Here is a 13,395-nt window from a genome sequence, read left to right as displayed (position 1 = left end):
AAACAATTAGTTTCTTATGGTGGTCAAACTAAGACATTCTACCAGCAGTGTTGTGAATGTCCTTTAGAGGACTTCAGCTATAAACAGTTCATTTTTCAGTTTTAAAACAGTTTATTGTTTTAAAACTTGCTTGGTAAAAATTCCATTAACCATAAAATACGAACACTGAAATAATCATTTTTACTGCACAACCCGAGTATCTTTAGAGGTGGGGAAAGCTTTAAGAATTTTTTCATTATATCTAGATATTCCTAGAGAGAGGAGGGACAGTGGATTAAGTGCTATTAAGTGATTAGGTCACAATCTAATTTACAAAAACATAAATTTTTTTCTGGTAACTAATAGACTCTGTAATATGGCCAGGTTTTCTACCAACTATCTGTTCAGTCCTTTAGACTTCAAGGAATTAGATAAGGAACTGCCTCAAGGTTCATAATGCTTTAGTTTTGCTTGACTGTATTTTCTATTAAAAGCATATTCTTTTGCCTTTCTGTTTAAGGATCAAAAGACTTTTAGTTTCATGTAAAAAAGGAGAAAAGAAAAATCAGCTTTTATAATAAGATTCTGGCTGGTGTCATGTTTTGTACTTTGAAAGGGGAAGATTTTGCAATTAAACTTTGGAGAAGTGCAGTCTTAGCTGGATGGGCTAGTCAGAATTGGCACTAATCAGAATCACTTTTTCAAATGTGTAAAATGTTTGCAAGCCTCACTGTCTTTCAATTTCTAAACGTTTTTCCTTCCTCAAACACCCCTTCAAACTTAAGGACTAAATTTAAAAAAACAAACTAACAAAACCAACCCCAAACCAAAACCCAAGAGTGAATTTGCTACTTTGGTTCAGGGCAGCTGCAGTAGCAGACCAGTATGAAGTCATACACTGTCATGCCAAAAAAAAAAGACTCTATGTTAACTAGTTTCTGACCTATTATGGGTGCATTTTAGGCAATGGGCTTGGGCTGGCCATGGGTTTTTATGTGCAGACCAATGACTTTGTAAGGTGGACTGTTAAATACGGGTATCTGTCTGTTTTCTCTGACTCAACAAAATTAGCTTACCCTAGTGTAAGCCAGGACATGAACTTGCATAACTTTTAGTTACTTTTCAAGAAGTGTCCTTTATATATGCTATACCTTTGTCCCCTTTATCAGAAAAAAAAGTGGTTTAGTCTCTTAGATGTTTTCGCTTATGTGATAGGAGCCAATTATGGGAAGTTACTGCACATTAGCTGTTGTGATGTTATTTCTCATTGTACCTTAAACTCATCTGTCTACTTATGTCATTACTGGCCTTTTAGTAATGGAGTGTGACAAGCCATGCCTCTGCTGTAGTTGTTTCTGTAATGCATCTATATTTACAGGAGCAACCTTTTGTTTTTCAGCTCACCTCTTGGTGTCAATGAAGTCTTCCCAGCAAGGGGGAGAAGACTGACTTCTCCCTGTGTAGTCAGTGCTGTTGTATGCATAAAATAAAATAAACTGAAGATAAAAGCATTTGGGTGTGGTAGTTGTAAACACGTGTTGGCTAATGAGAAGAAAATTGTCAGCTATTTCTTTGAAATACTTTGTGTGTAATTAGTACAAAATTACAAAGATTGGAAAACCTGCTCTGGTATTAACAGAGGATCAGAAGTACCTGAAAAGACATTTATTTTATGAAATGTTGATTGGAATTAGGGAATTGCCTACTATTTTAGTTTATTTTGGCCATAGTGCTTTAGTAATTCATCAAATACTTTGGATTTATGGACTGACCCCCAAAAGGAGTGTTTACAACCTATGCATTTTAAAAGCCATAGATAGGCCATTCTGTAGCCTGAGCCAAGAGTTGTGAATTAGAAAGGGCTTGGAGCAGAGGCTTAGGATTTGCTCTAAGAAAAGCCCAAACAAGGAATAACCTGCAAACAGTGGAGACAATTGTACTGTCTGAAGTTTTGGTCCTCTTGCTGCCTGAACTTGTACCCTGCACAGAGTGAGGATGTTAGCTTCCATCAGACACTCGCTGGAACTGCTGAAGTGTAGATTGATGTCTAGACGTTGGAGTGATGCAATTAAGCACTTGTGTCACAGCTGCAGTGAAGCTCTAGCATGCTTCAAACTGCTTGCAAAAAGGAAGCGTTGGAGTTGCTGCAGGAAATGGCTTGTTAGGGCAGCTTATGGGATAATGTAATACCTATCTTTGCCTGTCACAAAAGTTCTGGATATGGGGCATCTTTTGGGACAGTATTTTCTTAGCTGCAGCATTTACCATAGTAGAGCTACCAATGAACACAAGTTTTGCAAGTTCTGTAATTGTTCATAGTGGTGACAAAGGAGCCCTATTTGCCCTGTTGTACATGGAATTGTAGGGTGCTACAACAGATATTATCCAAAATTGCTGTTGGAAGGAAAGCTAATCACTTACTAGCATCTTGAACTTCAGTGATGAGTGATTCAATATAGCTTTTTAAGAGAAGTGGATTACACTTAATTTTAAAAAAAGTAAAATGTAAATGTCCCATTACTGTGAAAGGTAAGACATCCCTGTGGATACTAGACTTCATTTAAAGATTTTTTTTTTAGTGATAGGTAACTACTTCTGCATCTGGTTTCCATAAATATGTTGAGTCTTAAGAACACATGCTAAGAAATTTTTATTGTCTTCCCTGAGGGGAGATAAGGACAAATCTATAGAAATTGAAGTGGACTATAGGGGAAATTAGCAGTCTGCTGTTAGTGTTGGTGGAAATTTTGATTTGTCTAACTGACCTATTAGATAATTAAAAGCAGCTTTGTGAATTTTCCAGCTAGTTGTCAAACCTGCGTTGATCCCAAGTATAAAGGTTGGTCTGAAATATACTTACACAGTAGGTATTTTTGTACTTTATTCCACAATGCCTATTAGGATGTTTCAAGTTATGTCAATCATGTCACTGGCAAAAGCACCGGCTCTGGTGGGAGAGGCATTTCAGCGGTGTAGAGAAAGTATGGCTTCTGTTGCATGATAGATGTGTGTATGCTCTTTTGGGCTGCTCTTCACAAATTTGCTTTTCTTAAATGCAGACTAATTTGTAAATGGCAACCGAAGAAATTTAAACATAGGAAACCAATCCAAATATATTTCATTGATACTTCACTCACTGAACTGAAATTACTAAATGACCTTAGGAGTTAAAGCAGCTTGTAAGAAAGAACGTGATATTAGAATGCTCATTTCTTTTAATAGTGCTTTTAGATACCATCTTCCATCGTAGCCTCATCTGTAAGTGTAAGCAAATAAGGTGGAGGCCCTTTTCTTTCCCTTGTGCCAGACTTTCTCTGCTTGGTATGTTCATTGCAAATTCTTGATTACCAAACTAATGGTTACCAAACATATCTGAGAAGTTATTTGATAGATATCTTGATTACAAACATCTTTTAATGTCTTGTGTAAACAAACATTTCTGATTCCATTGCAGGCATATGTTTTTCTTGCATATAAAAGAAGATCTTCTCGCTGGTAATCTTCAGTGTTCGTCAGAGCATGCAATTGAACTTAGTGCATTGTTGGCACAGATGAAGTTTGGAGATTATAACCAGAACACTGCCAAGTACAATTATGAAGAGTTGTGTGCAAAAGAGCTCACCACTAACATTTTGGAGAGGTAAAAAGAGCACAATGATATAACCTCCTTTTTGGAGACCAAAACCATGAGATTGTTATGCCCTTAATTGCTGATGCTGTAGTGTATCTTGTGTTGCTAAAAAAAAAAAAATCATTTAGATTTGATAGCTGTGGAGATCAAAATACAACCTGAATGTTTAATGTTCTGATTTCAGTTCATTTTTAAGCTCAATTATGAGTTAGTTGTTTTTGTGAAAAGCAAAAGCTGTTGAACTCTAGTACTTGGGGGGAAATATAGGTGCCTCAATACTTGGAGCAGGGTAATAGAATTGCAAGTATACCTTAGACCTACACTTGTGAAAGAGTAGTAACAATTTATCTGGCTTAGTACTCTTATACTGAGAAGTAAATAGGATTCCCAAAACACCTTCATAGCACAATTCCTGAATATCAAGAAACTTCTAGTGTGTCATGCTTTTCTGTAGATTTTTTTTTAAGTTACGATCTTAGTTGTTGTTCAGGTAAATAAGTTGCATGGGGAGGAGGTGGTGTTAGTTTGGAAGCCTTGATTACATGTAGCTTTTAATTTCTAAGCAAATGTACAATATTGTCTCTTGAGCATTCTCAGGATGTTTTGGTAATTCTCAGTTCTTTCCAGTTCATGATTACTGCTATAGCCAGATAAAGCAGGTCAGGAGCATTTAATAATCTGTTTAACTAGGTCATCTAAAAACCCATGTTAAAACAAGCTGCTGACAGTAACAGCACATACTTGAGTTATTTCACCTACCCTTCATCTTTTTATCAACAGCATTATTGCAAAGCACAAGGAGCTAGAAGGTTTAAGTCCAGCTTCTGCTGAATACCAGGTTCTACAGATTGTTACAACACTGGAGAACTATGGGGTAGAGTGGCACTCAGTGAGAGATAGTGAAGGGCAGAAACTCCTTATTGGTGTTGGACCTGAAGGCATATCCATCTGTAAAGACGACTTCAGTCCTATGAACAGGTATGTGTTTTGTGGAACAGTTTTCATCTTCCATTTTTCAGAAGTATGGAGCATGCCTCTAGTTTTTACATAAATATACAAAACTGCTCTATGAATTACTAAAAGGAGCTATTGGAATGTAGGGTCTGAGGACACTACCTGCTTATCAGGATGACAACTGGCCTTAATGCTCTTTATTTTTATATGTATTTTTGAGGCCACGTCTTCAATACAGCATTACAGACAATAGTTGGTGATCATTATAACTTTTGATAAAAGTGCACTGTAGTAGATTGTGGAAAATGTCCTTATCCTTAGAAGCTAAATAACCTTTCTCTTTTTCATATTTGTTTATAGGATTGCTTATCCTGTAGTTCAAATGGCAACTCAGTCTGGGAAGAATGTATATCTGACTGTTACCAAGGAGTCTGGTAATAGTGTCGTTCTCTTATTTAAGATGATCAGTACAAGGGCAGCAAGTGGACTCTACAGAGCAATTACAGAGACACATGCATTTTATAGGTCAGTATTGCCACTAGTCAACTGCTGCTGCTCTTCTCCACAGTATTTGAATTAAGTGCTTAAGCAACCAGCAGTCTGACTGCACTTAGAAGTTCTCTGTTAAACTTCATTGTCTTTGCAGCCTCTACTTTCCTTTTAAGTCCAGAAGCTGAACAGGTTTTTGCTGCTTTCCATTTTGTGGGCTGGGAGCACAAGACAAGTAGCAAAATTTCTCAGTCTACCACTATGAATAAACAGCACTTCAGAATGTAAACTTAGTGTTCTTTGATACTTCATAAATAATACATACTTTTTTGACCTTATGTAAGAGGATGAGAGAGCAAAGGAGAAAGATTCTGTCTTTTCAGAATGTGTAGGTGTTGCTCATATGTACACATACTCCTTGTTTCTCCTTTATTTGGCTCCTCTGGTTGCTAGAAGTTCTCTGTATGCCACCTTCCCATCCTGTGTATTTAAATCTTCCTGCAATTCCTCTGTCCTTGCTCACACGCCCAGGATTTTGTGTCATGCCAGCAGCTATCCATTGTCTTTATCCTATTGTTCTTTGAGGTAGGGGTGCTACTCATTTATTGATGGCCGTTTTTTTAAAAACCTGTTTTCATTCCTCTGTGAGGTCCAACGCTCTTCTGTAGAACTGTCAAAGACACTTAATGCCATTTTCTCTAAATTAACTACCGTGTATCAGTTTCAATTACTCTGTAAGAGAAGAATTGTTCTTAAAGCAGAGGAAAGTACAGGCAAAGACCTGTCCAGCTGCTCAGATTAGATCATTTTAATACAGTTACAGCAATTAACATCAACTAGTTGCCCTTCTAACCACTGCAGCGAATCTGTAGCTAACTATTGCTTATTTTGTGAGCCTGATGTTAAGCATGTCTTGTTCTGCTCTGTAATTATATGCCCTTGCACTGCTGTGTTGCACTCTTTGTACTTTTTTCCAGGCAATTAAAGCATTATATAACTTCTTAATCTTAACTTTTTGATCTTTGTCTCTGCTTGTAGTTTCTGCTGCCTTTTGCAGTTTCTGATTTTAATCTAAGCAGAATTTTAGCTAGGCAATAGCATTTGGGCATAAGCTTAGAGCTCGGACCTTAGGCCCGGTGAGGCTGTAGTCCTTGTGTTCTGTTTGCATTTTCTTTCCTACGTTGTTTAGAGAAGTGATGCGCCTTAACAGGCTTCTGCAGATTTAATTGTATCGCCGAAATATGTGACAATCATGGTTAGGGTAGCTGAAATACTCAGTGGCAAATATAAATGGCTTAACTTAATTCTCTACACTGCATTCACACTGGTTTCCTTCAGATGTAATACTAGTACATAAAGTACTGAGTGGAAATTTGGTTAAAGACATTACTTATGTTAAAAATTTTTGAGAGCCTGTCTAAAGGAAGAGGTGTTATGCCAGAGACTATTAATTGGAATTCTTTAATGCAGTGTTTGGAAATTACCATGTAAAGAGGTGTTGCCGAGCTGAACTGTGAATTAAGCAAGCAGTGGCATTTTGTATTAGCGTAATGCCTTAAGTCCTTTCCATAGGCTGACTCCATTTTACCAGACACTTCACATTTTTGAAGATGTAAAATGACTCTCGCTTTTCCATATGACACTTTTCAAAGTAGTTGCATGCAAACGATATTCAAGAGCTTAAATATTACATCAGGCTGCTCTTTTTGCTTTAATTTCAGTGCTGTTACTTCAACTTTGGGAACCAATTACTGTAGGGATTGGTTTATTGTTATTAACTAACCAAATTTGCATTTGTCCTATTGTTTTATAGGTGTGACACTGTCACCAGTGCTGTCATGATGCAGTATAGTCGAGACTTAAAGGGCCACCTAGCATCTCTATTCCTGAACGAAAACATAAATCTTGGTAAAAAATACGTCTTTGACATTAAAAGAACATCAAAAGAAGTTTATGATCATGCAAGGCGAGCTCTTTATAATGCTGGCATTGTGGATCTTGTTTCACGAAATGACCAAACCCCACCAACTTCCCCCCTTAAGTCTTCAGAAAGTAGTATGAACTGTGACAATTGTGAGGGTCTTAGCTGCCAGCAAACAAAAGCTCTGCAGGAGAAGTTGCGGAAGCTAAAGGAGTCTATGCTCTGTATGGTGTGTTGTGAAGAGGAAATAAATTCGACCTTTTGTCCCTGTGGCCACACAGTATGCTGCAAGTCCTGTGCTGCCCAATTACAGGTAATTGTAATGCCATTAAGGTGTGAGTTAGCAAATAAGTGGAAGTTTGGGTTTTCTGTATATTCAGCAGTCATGGATTAATGTTTATGTTGATATTGTAGTAAAACTTACTTTTAAAATTTTGTTTGTGGTAAATTCCAAAGAACGCTTGATTTAGATGATGTGTTTGACAGATAAGTTTTAGCTGTGTTAATTTAACTTGTGGTGAGGGTAAGGATTAGCTGCATGTTCCACACCATACCCTGTTTTAAGTATGGAGATGACGGAAAAGTATTCTGTTACTGGAGACTTCCCACCATGTACACAGTAAGTGCAGAGGCTCTCAAAATATGAAGTAAACTAATTTCCTAATGTTTTTTCCTTTCCAGTCGTGTCCTGTTTGCAGATCTCGTGTTGAGCATGTCCAGCATGTGTACTTGCCAACTCACACCAGTCTTCTCAATCTGACTGTGATATGATCTACGTATACCCTTTAAACACATCATGTACTTTTTAAACTGCACTAATATAAAATGCAACTATTAATTGTGAAGAAGGCAATCACTCTGGCACCTATCCATGATCAGAAGCAAAAATTCTTAATTTTTGGACATAAATATTCTGTTTGGCATGTCCAAAATGGTTTGGGACACCTTTTGAGAGCAGAAGTGTAATCTATTCATGTAACTTAAAAGGAGAATGATGCATAAGTTTGTAGCATAGTGGCGTTGCCAAAAAGCTAGGTAACCCTGGAGAAATGTGGTGTACACATACTGATATACCCAGCGAGAGCAACGCAGCCTTTCATTTTAGACTCTAAATCCTTTTTACTACAGTCACTCCATTTATTTTAATAGTATGACTAGCTTTTACACATACCAGTTTAGTATGGCTCATAGTTTCTGCTTTTAGTAGACTGCTTTATAGAGGACAGAACTTTAAAAACCATAAAAATAAAATTGATTCTTAAACTAAAGTTACCAGCCTTCAAGCAGCTGTGTTTAATTCAGAATTCTGTTCAATAGAAAGCAATTTGGAGAGAATAGCTTTGGAAGAGTAGGGCAAGATTAACAATCTGGAAGTGTTGAGGGTGGGTCAGGAAAGTCTTCTGGCAGGCAGTGTCCTGTGGAAGCACTGTTGTGGGACTGCACTCATGACTCTCAGTGGGCAGGGTGCTCCGAGGTTTCCCAGACCCAGCCCAGCTGATGGTCTTGGGAGCTGCAATCAGCTGCCCATTAAGTTGGCTTTATTTTTAGAGACTGATTTTTAAACTATTAAATATGTACCATTAATTTCTAAAATAAGGGATGTGTATAATTTTAAATGCTTTCTTCAGTTAATGTCTTTATTGGGTAGGTCATTTCCTGCTAAAATGTTTTTAATCTCCACTCCCCCACTTGGGCATTTTGGGCTCTTGTTTCCTAGTGTATTCTCCAGGGTACAGAGGGAACTAGAGACCATGTTTGGGTGCAATACTGGCTTAAAGCTAGAAAAGTACACTGTCACTTTACTGAAAGTTTCTGACTATACTTTTCATATTGCCTTAATGTAGCAGTAATGTGTGTTTATGCATCTGTTTCTTTGCACAGACATTTTGTCAAAATATTAAAACTCTACTTTTTTATGACACATTAGCATATAAACCTTACTCTAAGAGGATATTTATTTTTTCACTTTGTAAAGAAAATTTTGTTTCCTCATGAAGCAAGAGCTTTGTCCTATATCGTAGGCAACTTCTGTCTTTTTATATTCAGATTAATAAAGGACTTTTAAAAATCTACTTTGTTATTGATAAGACTTTAATTTTGTTCCGAAATTAATCTGTGTTACTGAAGCAAAAATACAGTAGGAGGTATTTTCATGTTTACAGTCTTGAATGTTATGTCACATTTTAAGAGGGAATGAACTTTCCCTAGGTGGATACAAATTTCAAGGGAGGAAACAGAACTGGCATGGTATAATGGCCTCTGTTCTGGCGGTGTACTTTAAAACAGATGACACATTCCAGCTGTAAAATTGCCTTCAGAATTAGCTTTGTGAAGACCTTTCCTACAGTAAATTGTTCCAAATAGAGGGAGTATATTCCAGTGAGATGAGAGAAATGTAAAAATGCAGCTTGAGAGTAGAGATTAGGAGTTCCAGCAATCCTGTCTAAGACTAAAGATCTTAAATACTTGATGTGCTGGTGTCATCTTTGACTGAAGCTATTCATATTTACTGATTTATGACTCTGCTTTCACATTCTTGAAGAGATGGTGCTTGAGGACTTCCGGCATGGTCCTCTGGCTTATCATTTGGATGTGAGACAGTGCTGGGACCAGACCAAAGTGCTCTGGAATCAATGAGGCTCTATTCTGGTGAGCGTGAACTGAAGTCACTTAACTGTGACCTTTTAAACTGAATTTATTGCTGTTTAAAACAGATTATTGCAGAGTGCTGTCCTGTTGGTCAAGACTCTTCATCAGGGATTGGCTTGGGGCCCTGGACCTAAAATTGTTTTAGGCTAGCTCTGAAATGCTGCTGCCTGGGGGCGGTGGCTGGCAACTTAGCAATGAATTCTGAATGCAAGAGCTGTTTATCTCAATGTCAAGTACACTTAAAGGTTGCTTGCCCCTCTAAAGATGAAAATTTAATCTCTCAGCAAGTGGGTGCTACTGAATTCACTGTCAAAGGTGGTAAATTCTGAAGAAAAGTTGCGTTATGCCTATATGCCACTCCCAGGAAGGAATAGGTACCAAAGTGTGCCAGTGCACAACAGTGCTAAAGCAAACCTTCCTCCCCTCCCGAGATCAGAGCGTTCTGTGCTGACAGTATTCCATAGTAACATCTAATCCCTCAGCCTGTGGCAGCTGCCTGAAATGGATTGTAAATTAATATAAGTAGATGTTAATACAGGCATCTGATTTACAGCATTCAACAAGATCAAGCTGTTAAAGTAGGCAAGCATTAACTCAAGGTCCTTGTAATTAAATTGGCTCTGTAATTAGACATCCTTAATAAAAATGATTCCAGCAGTTAGAACTCTAGTCAAGGTGGGGTTTGGTGGGTCATATGGCAGAGGTGGCATCCAGGCAAAGCCTGTGACTTCTGTAAATGTCTTCCACCCGGCCTCGCAAAGCTGTGCAGAGGGTCAGGTGGCAGGGCAGAGGAACAGGTTTGGGCAAGAGCCTGGTGTGTACCGGTTGTAGCTGGGGCTGTTGGGAGCCTCGCTCTGTGGTGGGTGGCAGAGGTGAGCGTGGCACGCAAGCAAAGGCCAAGGGCTTTTTTCGGTTAGGCGGGGTGACGCCAGTGTGTCAGTGTGCTTCCCTAACCAGTGTGCTTTTAACGGAATGGTCCTACCTGTTCTGAGATATTGGGTGCCAGGTAACCTGCTTTGAGCGCTGCAAACTGCTAAAAGCCTCACTTGGCTTACATGTAAGATCAAATTGGGTGCAAAACAACACGGCAATAGCTTTGATTTGTTTGCAGATGGCTTTCTTCAGAGGTGTTGCTTTGAAATGGGAGTTGATCATGCTACGCTAGAAAAGTTTTGCTTAACCATCTAAAACTGCTGCGGCGTGCGTTGCTGAATGTTTGCACTTCCAGTACTTGGTTTCTTATAAGAAGTACAGTGTCCAATCCATGGGAGCTGTGAAGGGCATAGAAGAAACAATAGGAAATCTTGAACTCCACGCACCATGTAGCCATACTGTGGAAAGAGCTGGCTCCTGTTTGCCGAAGTGCTCTTTCTCCTAAAGCAGCTTTGCCTGAAGGTTGTAATGAATAGCAGTGGAGACAAAAAAAACCCCACCCCCAAAAAAACAAAACAAACAACAGAATAGTTTGTGGGAACAACTGGTGTTTGTGTCCTTTATGCTTCTTCCTGGGGAGGATTGGTCACAAAGCTGCATTTGGTGCCTCTCACGCCATCTGTTAGTGTATCCGTGCGTACCGGGCGCTCGTAATACAGCCAGCTCCTGTGCTGATACTTGCTACACAAAGCCAGTACAACTTGGCAAGAAAACTCACAGAAAATTCAGTTCTTATTTACCTTCAAAGTTGCAACGCAGCTGTTGTAATCCCATCGGGTGTGTGCGATGTCATTGTAAAAGACTATAGTCTCAAGTTTCTGCTACAAGTACGTAAATGGCAAAAGCTCCCCTTCAGAGACAGCGTGACTTGCTGGGTACATGCAAGAGCAGGAGCTCTCTTTAGTTCCTTGGACCTCCTGATAGTGGAACAGCATTCAAAATCAGCCATGTGGAGAGAGGGCTGTGAGTAGGAAAACCGTAGGAAAGACATTCTTACTAAAATGCTGTTACACTTAAATGTTATTAATAAAGACAGAGATTTAGCAGTAACTACACCTGTACTACTAGGGCTGGGAAATCCCAGCCCTCCACGGGTGTCTGCCTGGCTTTCATCTGCCCTTTGCTGCATCGAGATCTCCGTTTGGGGAGGGCTCAGCCTGCGAGGGACTACAAAGGCAGGATGTCGAGGTGTTTCAAGTTGCAACCACTAGAAAAGCACAGCTCTGTCCTCCAGCATGTAGTCGCTCATTTCAAGGTACATATAAATGTTAAAACACTAAAGAACTGTAGAATGAAGGCTTCCGTATTTTGAAATTATTTTGATTTCCTCCCCAAGTGCCATAAAAGCACATACACAGCAGCATTCATATATTTCAAGATTTATTTCCTTGCTAAACCAGCACTGTTGCCTTCCTAATGCAATGCCCTTGGGGGAAAATTCTCATCCATCAGCCTACACTATTTCACTTCAGAGCAGCACGCTGGCATGCTGATCAAAGATGGGGGAAATTTACAGCTCAGATTTCCCGTATACAGTTTTAAACAACAAACTTTCCGTGGAGTGTTAAAATTGCAAATTGACAGATCTTAGCTTCAGTAATGCCTGGTCAAATATCCGTCTTGATTTCCTGCCCCTCCCGCCCCGTTTTCACTGAAAACATGCTGTAGTGCCAGGGTGGTGCTTCAGTCGCCTTTGTGCCCATGGATTCAGCCTGTTAAAACAGAAAGTAACAACTGACAACCGGGTTTAAAAGTAAGATATCTCAGTAGAGTTGTGGAGGGGTAAAAACTGCAAGCAGGGCAGACTGCCAGAAGAGAGGTGGACTTTCCACGGCAGGGCCTGAGTGCAGCTTTGCCGCAGGCAGCCCGGGCGGGGAGTTCCCGGGGGGCTCCTGGTGCAGGGTGGGCGCCGCTGGCCCTCAGCAAGAGGGCCTGGGTGGGAAGCGGTCTGGGAGAGGCAGGACAGGGCCGGGCAGGAGATGAGGCACACTGTGGCCGGTAACTCCCTGGTGAAACTCCCACCGGCACATGCTCCAGGCAAGCCACAGCCAAACCTCCCTGTCTGCAAGGAGATCATAAGATCACACAACTTCAAGGTGAACCACCAGCTGGAGCCCCTTGGTTCAACACTACCTTCAGCAGTGCTGGGTGGTAAAAGCTATCACGGTTTCTGGGTCTTCTAGTGTCCTGCAAAGGGTGGTGAGAGCTAGGAAGAGGCACCAGGAGTAATGCTGAGGAAGGGCTCTCAGTGCCCCACCTAGAGGAGCCACTGGTGGGTGCAGTAGTGGGAAAACACTGTGACAACTCTGAAAACTCAGTGGGAATCGTGATTCCTCTCTGTGTGAGAGCGGGATACGAGGGATCCAGAAGAGTGAATGGGGCTGGTGCTCCCCTGTGCTCAGAGATGGTGAGCAGGGTTCAGCATGACCTCCAGTTCCTGCCAGGATGGGGGACTTGTGGGGGCTGGCCAGCGGCTAACTTTCAGAGCACTCATGCGTACACTCAAGTTCCTTAAAGAAAAAGGTCAGGCAAACAAACCATACCAGCTTTCTGAGAGCTTAACAACAGGTCACTTGCTGATTTCTTGCCAACTAAAACGCAGAGTCCTTCTTGGCTGCTTGGAGGCTGGGGGAGGGCAAGACACAAGTGGGGGGGAATCAATCTGCCCCTGAAAGCTGATGCCTTTCTCTGCCTTCACTTTGACCCTCTCCTGAGTGACCTGGCTTAGCCTGTCCACTAGATGATCCTTTCCTTATTCCTGAAGACTCGTCTGTTCTCTCACCAGTGATTTGTGGAATGCAGGCTCTGAAGCCAATCTTTCATCTAGCAACTGTCGCCA

The 13,395-nt window shown here is 40.4% G+C and overlaps 1 protein-coding gene across 1 annotated transcript; it reads left to right on the top strand.

Annotated features, from left to right (window-relative positions):
* Positions 1-3,433: 3,433 nt before the first annotated feature.
* Positions 3,434-9,042, top strand: MYLIP (myosin regulatory light chain interacting protein; the record flags this gene model as incomplete). The annotated part of the gene is made up of 5 exons (XM_010285343.1): positions 3,434-3,619; positions 4,391-4,588; positions 4,925-5,089; positions 6,867-7,287; positions 7,656-9,042. Coding segments are annotated over 5 exons (1,060 nt in total), but the record flags the coding sequence as incomplete, so codon positions are not given.
* Between the last annotated feature and the right edge of the window lie 4,353 nt (positions 9,043-13,395).

This window comes from Phaethon lepturus, unplaced genomic scaffold (assembly GCF_000687285.1).
Source record: "Phaethon lepturus isolate BGI_N335 unplaced genomic scaffold, ASM68728v1 scaffold7204, whole genome shotgun sequence".
In the NCBI taxonomy this organism is placed as follows: domain Eukaryota; kingdom Metazoa; phylum Chordata; class Aves; order Phaethontiformes; family Phaethontidae; genus Phaethon; species Phaethon lepturus.
This window is presented reverse-complemented; position numbering and strand designations above follow the sequence as displayed.